Source organism: Tamandua tetradactyla, chromosome 2 (assembly GCF_023851605.1).
Source record: "Tamandua tetradactyla isolate mTamTet1 chromosome 2, mTamTet1.pri, whole genome shotgun sequence".
Classification (NCBI taxonomy): Eukaryota; Metazoa; Chordata; class Mammalia; order Pilosa; family Myrmecophagidae; genus Tamandua; species Tamandua tetradactyla.
The window spans coordinates 180,605,581-180,617,527 of NC_135328.1; the positions used below are offsets into that span (position 1 = coordinate 180,605,581).

At 49.5% G+C, this 11,947-nt stretch overlaps 1 protein-coding gene across 6 annotated transcripts in view; it reads right to left on the reverse strand.

Moving 5' to 3' along the window:
* SZT2 (SZT2 subunit of KICSTOR complex) overlaps positions 1-11,947 on the reverse strand; it is a 73,231-nt gene that overhangs the window by 3,480 nt on the left and 57,804 nt on the right. For 4 of the 6 annotated variants that reach the window (XM_077149976.1, XM_077149974.1, XM_077149975.1 and 1 more), the window contains 24 exons: positions 11,753-11,855; positions 11,558-11,663; positions 11,357-11,468; positions 10,560-10,678; positions 10,285-10,449; positions 9,934-10,018; positions 9,627-9,791; positions 9,344-9,511; positions 7,690-7,823; positions 7,123-7,289; positions 6,868-6,965; positions 6,642-6,774; positions 6,323-6,453; positions 6,091-6,191; positions 5,841-6,017; positions 5,387-5,654; positions 5,204-5,283; positions 4,978-5,103; positions 4,663-4,862; positions 2,636-2,726; positions 2,337-2,417; positions 2,179-2,253; positions 628-841; positions 71-224 (listed from right to left, as the gene is read on the reverse strand). In XM_077149976.1, the coding sequence (XP_077006091.1) occupies positions 71-224; positions 628-841; positions 2,179-2,253; positions 2,337-2,417; positions 2,636-2,726; positions 4,663-4,862; positions 4,978-5,103; positions 5,204-5,283; positions 5,387-5,654; positions 5,841-6,017; positions 6,091-6,191; positions 6,323-6,453; positions 6,642-6,774; positions 6,868-6,965; positions 7,123-7,289; positions 7,690-7,823; positions 9,344-9,511; positions 9,627-9,791; positions 9,934-10,018; positions 10,285-10,449; positions 10,560-10,678; positions 11,357-11,468; positions 11,558-11,663; positions 11,753-11,855 (3,253 nt within the window). Of the gene's footprint in view, positions 1-70; positions 225-627; positions 842-2,178; positions 2,254-2,336; positions 2,418-2,635; positions 2,727-4,662; positions 4,863-4,977; positions 5,104-5,203; positions 5,284-5,386; positions 5,655-5,840; positions 6,018-6,090; positions 6,192-6,322; positions 6,454-6,641; positions 6,775-6,867; positions 6,966-7,122; positions 7,290-7,689; positions 7,824-9,343; positions 9,512-9,626; positions 9,792-9,933; positions 10,019-10,284; positions 10,450-10,559; positions 10,679-11,356; positions 11,469-11,557; positions 11,664-11,752; positions 11,856-11,947 lie in introns of those variants that run through there. The other 2 variants (XR_013171008.1, XR_013171009.1) reach the window with 2 other exon arrangements.

Sequence of the window (11,947 nt, forward strand, 5' to 3'; positions counted from 1 at the left end):
TCCCTAATGCAAATATGGCCTGCACTCAGCTTCACCAGAGTATATGCTGGGTGCCCCCTCCTGGACTTACCTGTGCCATGCTGACACCAGGGCATATTCATTATGTTCTGGGCCCCCTGGCCGGGCCATACGCAGTGGCTTCATATGGTAGGAGCTGGCATGGTCAGCCACGTAGTTGTAAAGCTGGTGGGCAGCAATGAGTGGTGTGGGGAGCTCCAATGTTCCTGAAGGGCAAGATATAGGGGACAGGAGACACTGAGCCTAGTGGGGGATAGGAAATGCTAGGGCTCTGATTGGCAGGCAAAATGGTTCTAGTTTCCTGGGGAAGTACTGAGTTCCTATAGAATACTGAGAGGGGAAAAACAATGACTCAGTGCTCAACAGAACAGACAGCAGTGTGCATATGACATAGGATTCAAACTTTGATGTGAAACAGACTATGAAAAACTAAAGACACAGACTGAGGCATGGTGAGAGAGTACAAGTCAGAAGGGACAATTAATGTGAGCCAATTAACAGATACAGAGATGAAGTCTTGTCCCAGGAAGTGTACCCACTGGCCCTGGCTAGGAAACACTTTGAGGCCAATTATTTTTCTGGCTCATTGGCTTGTCCTTGGGCACCAACCTTGGTAAATGTGGTTGCGGCCAAAGTGGGGCCCATCAGGGTGGTGAGCCAGGAAATGTCGTAGGAAGGTAGTGAGGTGGTAGCCATGCCGGAGGACCAGGTGGGTGCCTAGCACGTGTTGGTGCACGAGGCGCAGGTGAAAGTCATAGCTGAACGAGTGCACATGCATCAGGTCCCGCACCTTGTCACATTCCTCTGTGAACAGCATGGACAGCTGGGGGGGGGGGGGGGGCAGCAGGGGGCTGGGTTAGAGTATGGAGCACAGATTGAGGAAGTTCAACAATACATCCTGTTGCTGTGGGTGCAGGAGAACTCTCTCTGCCAGTATACCTTTATGTGAAGCCTTCATTATAGTCTCCCTTTTTTGTACTGTATTAGAATTCTATTTACATGAAACTGTGACCCTTTAACTCTGTATCCAAGATTCTACTAGAGTTTGGCGCTGATGCAACATATGTTTTTGATTGCCTGCCATGTACCTACCAGGTACTATTCTAGGCGCTGGAGATACAGTGGTGAACAGAAACAAATCCCTGCTCTCAAGGAGCCTACATTCCAGTAGTGAGAAGACAGACAATAAACACTAGAAGACAGATAAGTAAAACTCTCTTCTTTGCTTAGTTTATATTAAGCAGTTAGTAAACAATAGTAATGATAAAACAAGCTAGATGGATATCAGGAGGTCAGGAAGCCAGAAGAACTTCAGGAAACTCAAGAAATGGAGGTGATCCTTTTCCCCAACACTAGAGCAAAATGTGAATGAATATCTGCCCCTCCACAGCCCCCTTCTGAGCACTGTAGCCCAGGTGGATTCCTGCACATAAAGTCACCATGCTTTGGGTCACATTATCTTGTAATGACTGGATCAGATACATACCCAAGTCAAAGGCAATCATCTACAGGCTATGAGTGGTCAAGATCTAAAAGCTCTACACAGTGGAGAGGGGTCTGACTTGTTTTTAGTAGAGGATAGACTGCACTAATCAGATTCTTATCTCTGAGAAACTAAACATAAGGCAAAAAGAAGGCAGAGGCCATAGCACATTCCTGGCAACCTGAAAGAGCCAAGGTGACCCAAGTACAGAAAGGACTTGAGATCTCTGACCACATTAGATCCTCCGACTCATTCTGAGCACTTTCAGGTGCTTGGCCCTCATCAGGTACAAAGACCCTGCACTTGGGGAAGACTACTAGAGACACAATTAACAACTTAGTGCCAGAGGAATGCTAGGGGATATGAAAGAATGAGAACTTGGACCTCTTTCTATATTGATAATGCCAGGCTGTCCCCTGCTCCAGATTAGGCCAGGACTGCTTTCAGCCCTCAATTCTGTGGCAGATTACATTTCTGGACGACAGGCAGAGTCAGAATGATGACAGGTCCAGTCATGGCACCAGAATGGCCACTGACTTAGCCCACAGCATGAAATCAATCACTGGGCCAAACTTTCCACTGCATTACTCTTACTACCCACCAGATGTGTCATGTGGCTACACTGCGCCTGAGCCTCATCCAACCCCATGTTCCTGTCTTCTGTCCCCATCACATACCTGAGAGTTGACAGCCTGCCCCATAGGGATTCGGGAACATTCCAGGGCAAACTGTTTGACACAGAAGTAACAGCCCTGGAGAGAGGGTGAAGATGAAGTCAGAAAGGCAAGAGACAGTTAAGTCTGGCTCCCCCCACCTAGCACTCCCTCCTTGTCACCTGGAAAGCCAGCTCCATAAGGATGATGCCCCCCGGAAGCGCCCGCTGTAGGTGGTAGGTGGTGACTACTGAGCCAGTGCTCTGGAGAAAGGAAAAGAACTGGGGTTCAGGGGCAAGGGTTTGAGGCTCACCAGCCTTGAGCCAGCAGTGAAGGGGTCCCTTGGGTCAATCTTTATTGGTGTCATTCTGGGATCAACAAACTCAATCTCACCCAGGATCAATGATCTCAGGCCTTAGGGAAATAACTTGGGGTCAGTGACACTGATGTCATCGGGGAAGGTAATGTGACAGTGATTTACCTTGGGACTCCCATCACCCTTGGTTTTAGGGCAGGAGAAGGAGCCTCGACCCTCTGTTCCAAGGATAGCCATGGCCCGCAGCCGGCTGGTGCTGTATAAGAGGAAAGGGAACAAGAAGATGAGGCAGGTGAGTGAGGTAAAGGATTATGGCTCTCAGACCCAGAATCCATTTTACATGAAATGATTTTGCAGAAGAAACTGGCCCAGAGAGGGAAAGGACTTGCTCAGGGTCCCAGTGACTAAGTGATATAGCTGAGACTAGAGTTCAAGTTTACACTGCAGGGATAGGGCTCTCTTCATAACAACTGCTGCTTTGAAGGGAAGTGAGAAGAGTGTTCAGTGAGGTGGAGACCAATTCTTTTTCTATCAGTGAGAGGATGAGGGTAGGTCAGGAGAGGTTGCTGTGAATATGGGTACACACCCCAAAGGGGATGGAGATATGCACATACCGGTGAGTGGAAAGGGGAGAGGCAAGGAGGGTGGGAGACAATCTGACCTGTGTCTAAGAGGTACATTCCTATGAAGGTGAGAGATGTTTCTTTTGGTTAGAAAAAAAGAATGGCAGTTTCAACACTGCCCTACTGTTCTTTCTCAGCTCAGAGGTAAGGGAAGAAGCAGGGAAGGTACTATGAAAAAGAACAAAACAGAAAGGACCAATGAGACCCACTCATTATACTGAAGAGCTATAAAGAGCCAGAATTATCTTGCTTGGGTCAAAGCCTCTGGCAAGAAATGTCCCCATTCAATCCTGGCAGGAAATTGGGACAAAACTTAACTAGTGATTGGTGACCATTAAGAAATTGGAGAGAAAGGAAGGCCTTAACTGTGTCTTTAAATTTTGTTCTAGAAACTTATTTTTTTTAACCCAGTGTTCTTTGTTCTAAAAAGAAATTGAAATTTTGGGGAATGGAATATATGCAAACTAAAAGTCTCTTATGAGAAGCCTGTAGAGCTGAGAACTGGCTGTCAAGAGCAGCTACTCCTCAGGTGATTGTAGAGGGGCCAACTTGGTCATGGTCAGAAGAAAGCTTGAAATGAGAGGGGTGGGAACATAGGTGGTGCAGTCATGTTTTTTCTCCCTAATTCCTGGAAGAGAGAAAATCCTTTGAGGTGGAGAGCTGGTTACAAAAAAGCTAAGGAGTCAGAATTGGACTGACCAAGGTGGACTGACTGCTTCGTCTGGACCAAGGTGGTGTCATAAGTAAGGAAGAAACACATTTTACATTTACTGGCTTGTAAAGGCATCAAATGGAAAATATAGAGGAGGGAGAAGATTACCTTGATAAACTCACACAGCTGGAGACATGAAGATAACTGTGTAATATGGACGGATTACTTTTCCCATATAGTCACTGGAATAGAATTTGGAGGCTCAGATGCTGAGAAGAGCATAGAGCAGGGATAACAAGGAACATAATTTGAGACTTGACACAGGATGGGAAATGTCACAGCAGGGTTATCACTGTGCTCTGGGAGTGGGAAGGTGGTGACAAAGGGGCTGTCTACTTCCCAAGGCTCAGACCTGCCACTACTGGCCATAGAATGAACAAGATAAAGACCTTTACAGACCACAGGACAGCGATGTAAGCAGGATGGATGCAGAGGGATTTGGTGAGAAGAAACTAACCTTGATGAGAGAAGACCCCCTTGAGCCAGAAACCATATAAGATCTCAGGAGAGGTCAGTGGGGTGATCAGACAGGAACCATTAAGAACCAGATCCAGAAAATTAGGCGTAAGATTCATGTGTGTGATGTATGCAAGCTTGTAAGCATATAAAGATGGATGTGGCCCAAGCTTTGTGAGAATATACATTGTTCTTTGTACATTTGTGGTTATGAGCTCCACAAGATGTTTGAGGGTTGTAGAACATGCCTGAGGACTGAGTGTGCAAGATGCTCATATATGTGTGCTGCCCTGCTGGGATGAACATGCCCTGTCAAAATGGGACCTGTATGAATAGGAAAAGGGCCTGTGGGGGTCTTACCTGCAGTAGAGAAAAGGAAAGGGAAGGAAGGGATGGTTTACCTGCGTGTGGGAGAAGGGGGCCGCAGTGGTACCAGTGCAAAGCCTATGCTCTGCAGATATTGCACATATTGCTGCAGGAAAGTCAAGCTCAGCTCCTTCAGCCAAGGTTCTTCACGGGCTCCCAGCAAAGGCATATCTGAAGATTCACAGCTTGGGGGTGCCTCTCGGCTCCCAGACCCCAACTCAAGACGATGGCGGCGCTGTGGGAGTTGAGATTAAGGAAGGCCCCTTACTGCCAACTGCTCCACTGGGGTAGAGGTGATTATGGGGTAAAAGGAGATCCCATGGGAGAAATCTGGGAGTCTTGGGCCTCACCTGCCCCTCAGAGGGTCCAGAGGTTTCTGGGGGCCCATGCAGCCAGGCAGCTGGGTCGAAAAGCAGGGCTGTTGCACAGTAGTGCACCAGGCGGGATGACTGCTTCAGGGTCTCCAGCTCCCCTGCCTGGGGAAATGAGGAAGTGAGCACTAGAGCAGTTGCCAAGGAATAGCTACAGGATCCTTGTGGAGGACGTGGGATAGGGTCATGTCTTATGATCACTCACACTGATTGGCATGCTGGCTGGGGCAGAACGCTGCTGCCAGGTTACAAACAGGTTCTCCATCTTCATCTGGCGCTCCAGCTCTGGGGGTTGGAGGCATGAGTAGTAGTCCCCAGTAGCTGCCACCCCTTCCCCTCCCAGTCTCTACAGATTTCTCCTTCACACTGCCCAGCCCAGTACTCCCACCTCTGCGCTCTGTCATCTTGATTTCCAGGAACTGTTGTCCATGGTAGGTGACGGGATCAGGCAGTCTGGGCACGGGACCAAGTGTGGAGCTGGGGCGGACAGCAGTGATATCCCTCAGGGCCTCATCAAAAGGGAATGTGTCCAGGGGAAGGGGGCCCCCACCACGAGAGGATCCACTCAGCCGGCCCTGCTCTCGGCTCAGTGGTGGGCTTGCACTCCTGATAAGAGTCTCCGCTTCCATGGTCGGCAGTAGGAATGGGTTTGGCTCCTGAGAGAGATGTAGTCTTACAATGTGTTCCCCATGACCCTTGCTCTCGGACCCTTCCTTCTAATCCATGACTTCCTCTCTCACTCTCCCTCCCCAGTATTATTGCCCTCAGTCTGTAACCTCTTCCCCTGAGCTTCTAAGCCAGTACTTTCTCAGTAGCCAGAACTAGAGGAGAGCAGCAGGCACCTTTTCATCTCGCACTGGGAAGTCCAACTGGCCATAATGGTGGAATAGTCCAAGCTTCTGGCTAAGTAGGCAGAAGATAAGATGGGCCCGTGCGTTCTGCCACTGCACAAGCCGAACCAGTGCTCGGCTCAGTGCTGCCCCCAAGTCTGGAGCCCAGTTGTAGGTTAGCAGCTGGAGCTGGAAGTCAGAGATCACGGTCACTAGGATCATAGAACCCCTTCTCCCAACCATCCTCTGGCCCCACGTTTACCTTCTTGTCCACAACCTCCAGCAGCAAGAGCCTCTGTCGGGGAGCATTTCGCCCTGAGCTCCCATCTCCTCCAGGCTCGAAGCGTTGCACAGCTTTAGCAGCTATGGGGTGGAGGAAGGAGATAAAGAAGGCCTGGAGGGCAGATTCCCCTAGATCTCACCCTGCTCCTGCAGGGTCAGAGACTACCCCATCAGTCACTCTGAACCTCCCCTCCCCTAGGTCATGCCCTTACCCTGCTGTGTTGGTCTTCTCCACTGTAAGAAATTCCTTCCTAGAAGCAGCAGATGCCGCTGAATGGCTGGACGGGGAGCTGGGCCCAGTTGCCCAGAGGAACAAGGAATAAAGATCTCTGGCTCTGTGGCCCTATTGGGAGGGAAGGGTAGACAGAAAGTGAACCATCCACAGCTTTGTCTCCTTGCCCAACCTTCACCTCCCAAAGCCTTGCCCCACCTCTCCTAGCTCAGCCTTCATGAATGTGGCTTCCTATATATAAGTCCAGCTTTAAAAAGTCTGGAGAAGTCCCCTTCAATACCATGAGTTCCCAAACTCACAAGTGTTGTTCAAAGACACGGACACTGGTGTCTCCAGCCATTGAGGTGATCAGAGTGGTGAATTCAGACAGGATGGATGGAAGGAGGAACCGGGACACCATATGGGTAGAGCTTTTGGACACAGAGGTACAACCTGGAAGGAAGAGCTATCACTGTGAGGCTTGGCAATCTTCATTGCCAAGCCTCAGGGCAGAGGATGAGGGATGGGAGAGGACTGGGGACTGACCAATCTGAACCATAAACTCCATCCAGCGCTGACTGACACGAGCAAACACAGGATGCAAGGTGCCCACCTCACCCTCTTCTAATTGTGTTGTCCGGCGTCTGAAGACATAGCAGGAGTAAAATAACTTTGTGTCCATCCAGGACACACATATATATATACACAAACCAAGAATACTCATCTCTGACTTCATAACCATAGCCTCCCACAACACACCACCACCACCACATATATACATATATATATATATGTACACACCTTTGTCTCTGGGTTCCAGAATCTGGGCCCAGTGCCTGCTCAGTCCCACTGGGAGTCCGAACACTCTCAGTTTTGTGACGTCTCCGGCCCCGAGGATCTTCTGGCCGATCCAGGACAATGTCATCGGTTGTTTTGGGGGAACCCAAATCCCCACATTCTGTTTTACTCTGGTGGCAATTCAGTGAATGATTAAGGGATATTGGGAAGGAGAAAGGGGTGGAAGATGGAAGTATGAAGGAACATTAAGAGCTTGTAGGGTTTTAGAGGCCGGGGCTTAGGTCCTGGTTTCCCTAACAGCTGACTGAGCAGCCTTGGGCAGGTTAGTTAACTTTTCTGAGTCTCAGCTTCCTCATTAGTAAAAGCCCTACACACTTGGTAAGCCAAGGCTCTCTACATCACTGAGAATTTGCCATGTTCTCCAAGCTCCCATCCAAGTGACAGCAGCTTTATATACAAGGAGATCTGTGTCAAGGCCTAGAGGAGAATGGGGGGTGGGGGGTGGGGGGAGGCCAAGTAGCTAGGATGAGGTGAAAAGCCAGATGACAACTTCACCACTTCCTCCATTACCAGCATATCCCAGAAACTGCGCCGGCCAGCTTTGCTGGGTGGAGTCACAGGCTCCCCAGGGATAGGGGCAGGGGGAAAGGTGCTAGTTCGGCCTGCAGGATTCTTGGTCTCCAATGACCCACTCCTGAGACTTCCTGTGGACACCAGACATTACAGACTCAGGTCAATGACAATCAATCCCTATTTCAGAAAACCTAGCCCAAAACAGGTATCAGAATGACTTGCCACTCACTCTACCTGTTAGTGAGTTAGTGAATGACAGTATATACAATTAGTGGCATGTAGCTGTGTATGTCTTGTTTGTATGAGTTCCTGATGATACATCACTCTCTAAGTGGGTGACCAACTGCACACGTACATTTCTACTACTCTGTCACCTGATGATGCATAGTGAAGGTAATAGACAACTGTGAACATATATTTCTGATGGGGCCTTCTTATAGGGAGGGGTGGATGGATTGAGACCTGAGTCAGAAGGGAAGGGGACTCGATGAGCTAAGAGGATGAGAGAGAAAACTGGGTCTTACTGAAGAAGGTTCCTTAGCAGAATAGGAAGAAGTCAGTAAGAGCAGGGGGCTGTCCCAGAAGCAAACAAAGAGGAAGCCAACTGTGATTCTTGGCCTCACTTTATGCCACAATTTATACCTCTCAATTCCATGGCAACAGTCTTTCCACGAAGAAAGAAGAGCTTCCTCCCTTGTGCTCCCCAGCACCCTAAGGGGTCCTCTGGTCACCCTCAACTGCAGTGCTTTATTCACATGCCCATCTCCCTGATGTAGGCTTGTCAAGGTCAAAGACTGAGATGAATTCATCTCTGGGATCCCAGTGCCCAGTATAGACATAGACCTGGTAACTGATAATTGTATGTATTTAATGAGTAAAAATAAGGAAGAGATAAGTGTAGAATCTAGAACCAGTAAGACCCTTTGGAGGATGAGTGTGTTGGGGGTGGCAATGCAGGTCAGAAATGTACCCATCTGGAAAAGTATTTCAGATAAACTCCCATCTGGAGAGGGCCTTTGGAACCAGTTAATAAAAAGCAAGTCTCAAATGGGAATTATCCTTTAGTTCTTCTCCCCTATCCAATAAACTGCTAAGTCTTATCAATTTTACCCCCAAGTATTTCTCAAATATATCCCTTCTTTGCATTTTCACTGCCCCTATCCTAGTTCAAGTCCCATAATTTCTCACCTGGATTATGGTAACAGACAGCTTGCAAGGTGTCTCATCTCTCGTCTCTCCCTTTCCAATTTACCCCACCCTCATCCCTACAGCTGGGATATATATATATTACTGTCCTGTTTAAAACCTTTCAGAGACTCTCTCACCTTTAGGATAATGTTCAAACCCCTCAATGTGGCCTACCAGGCTGACACTTGACCCCCATTTGCCTCTTCAGCTTCAGTTTGCTGTGTCTTGCCCCACTTTACCTACTAGCCACTGTGGGCTACTGCTCATCCTTGGGGCCTACTGTCTGGAAGACCCTTTCCCCACATGAACGCGTTGCCTACTTATTCCTCTTTTAGGCCTTGGCCCAAAGGTTCCTCTTCTGTGAGGCTGTCCCTGAACCCCATCTTTGCACCCACACCTGCCACACAGACTAGCCTAGACTTGAAACCTCTCTGCACCCTGGGGATCTCCCTGCCCTGCAAACCTGGGGGTGTGTCCTCTGTACATAAGGAAGCTGGCAGCAGCCGTAGCTCCATGATGGCATCAGCAAGGGCCTGGCGAGCTGCTCCTCGGAGCTTCTCCTCCAGCTGCACAATACTGATGTTCCCCTTTTCCCACACATCCAGCCGAAGCCATGGGGCCCCATTCTGAGCTGCAGGAAAAAACAGGGGTCACCTGAGCATGCCCCTAGATCCCATCCTGCTTACCACTCTTACTTCCCTCAGCATTAACTGAACATTACCATTCTCTGACCCAAGCTGCCCTACCTGAAGAACTGTCCAGCACACCTGGGCAGCGAGTGACCAGGGTCAGTTGTTCAAATTCTTCCTCTTGCAGTGAGTCTGGAGGCTCCATAGAAGAGGGGGACCAGGATGCCAGCGAGATGGGGGTCCCTCCCTCATTCACAAAGGCTAGAGTGATGCAGGCAACCCCTGAGTAGAAATCAATAGGAGGGCTCAGATCTGAGACTGATCTCTAAAGATTACCCTCCCTTCAAAGATTACCCACAGATGCAAGATAGGAAAAGGCTTTCCCACAGTTGGTAGTATCATGGGCCTGTGTTCCACACTGTACCTTTGCCTCCAGTGCCCTGTCCACCAGGCTTGTTATATAAGTAGATGTCTAAATCAGGGAGGCTGCCCTGTGGTGGGAGTGGGTGCTAGGGAGAGAACAGCCACTGTGCATTAGAACCAAGTAAATGAAGAACCACCGAAAAATCAAGGGATGGGGGAAGCCTTTTAGGGGGTATAGGTACATATGGGAGTGTAGGAAGATACAGGTCGATAGTACAGGTCAGGAGAAGGGTAGGGCATGGTATGGGTATATACAATATGGGTGCATCTATAGGAAACACAGTCAACAGTAAGGGTAGATGGCTGGGGGAATGGGACGACATGGTGTGGAGAATGGTGAGTGAAATCTTACCTGGAAATGATTCCAGCTATTGCTGTCTGTGTACTTGGGAGAGTGTAGGAAGATGAGCAGGTTCTGCCGCAGATACCAAGCCAGGGCAGAAATCCAGGGCCTGCAGGAAGGGGGCAAAGCCAGATACAGCACCTCTGAAGGGGGACTTCCAGGTGGCTGGATGAACTGCAGAGAGTGGGAAGAGGAGTCATAGTTGAATGCAGTTCCAGGCTAGACTGTCCCTAGCACCAGACATTGAGCCTTGATGGGATGCTGGAGTCTAGGAGGGAGCTTACCTCCACATCAGCCGGTGTCAGCTTACAGTTCCGAACAAGCATGACAGTGATAACATCTAGTGTGGCCTCGTCCAGGCGCCGACGCAGAACCCGCACTAGCTCATCCGTGATCTCAGGACCTTGACACAACCATAGTGGGAATGGCAGAGGACCCAGCTACCACTCATCCCAGCCCTTAAATCCCAGACTCAAACAGTCCCCTACATACTGGAGGCAGGCTAGGAGTACCAGCTCTGGAGAGTGCCAGCACTAGGTTCTAGTTCTGCTAACCTGCTTACTAAGTGACTGTGGACAAGTGAATTTTACCTCTCAAAGCCTCAGGGCCCTCAGCCATAAAATGGAAATGATAGCATCAATCTCTTAGATTTGTTGTAAGGATCAAGAGAAGTTATGTAACAATCTTTACTCAAGGCCTGGTTCACATTAAATGAGCCATAATATTAGCTAAAAAAATCTCATTGCCTACTAGATATGTCAGGCTCAACATATCCAAAATGGAACCCAGCATCTTCACCATAAACATGCTCCGACAGTCAGGTTGGTGGGCACACCATCTACCCATAGTCACCCAGGCTAGATACCCAGGTGACTTGCATTTCAACAAGCTACAAACCTACCCAGTAAATATCACTGGAGTCTGTCTTTTCCCACCAGCACCAGCATTAACTGGAATTAACTGGAAAGGAGGACCCATAAGGCAGAATAGCAGAGGCTCTAAGACAAGCTCCTGGAGGACTGTAGAATCTCATCTGGGTGTCCCCCGCCCCCCGCCCCCAACCCTTCCTCACAGTCCTCACCTGCCTGCCCTACACCATGTACCAGCAGCTGGATGTGTCTGTCCACTTGGCCCACAGGACGGGCAGTGTCTGAACTGCGGCTGGAAGCCATGTCCAGGGGACACCGAGGACCCTATAGGGAAAACTATAGTCAAAGCCCAGCACCAGGGAGGAAAGCATGAGGCAAGCATGGGAGCATCAGTGAATGGAAGTGATACATGCCGAGGCTTCCTCAGGGTAGATGGGCTCCTGGCTTCGGGACAGAGCTAAAGAGGGGGGCAGAGCATCCCCTTCCCATGGCCGGTCACTGCAGGATGTCTCTAGGAGCCTGGGAAAGAGGAGCAAGGTCTTTGGACATGCCTCCTCCCACACCATCCTTGGCTCATGCTTTGCCCCACCCTCTCAGGGCTCACATACCGAAGATAGTATACGGCCTGTGTTGCTCGCTCCTGATACACAAACATATTCTTCCGGTTCACCACAGAGAAAGCATTGAGCACAGAACGCAGGGCCTGGATGGCTGTGAGAGTAACATGGGCTCAGGAAATTCCCTTCTTCCCACCTTGCCCTCCCTCTCCAACTCTACCTGCCTACTCATTGTGCCACTCACAT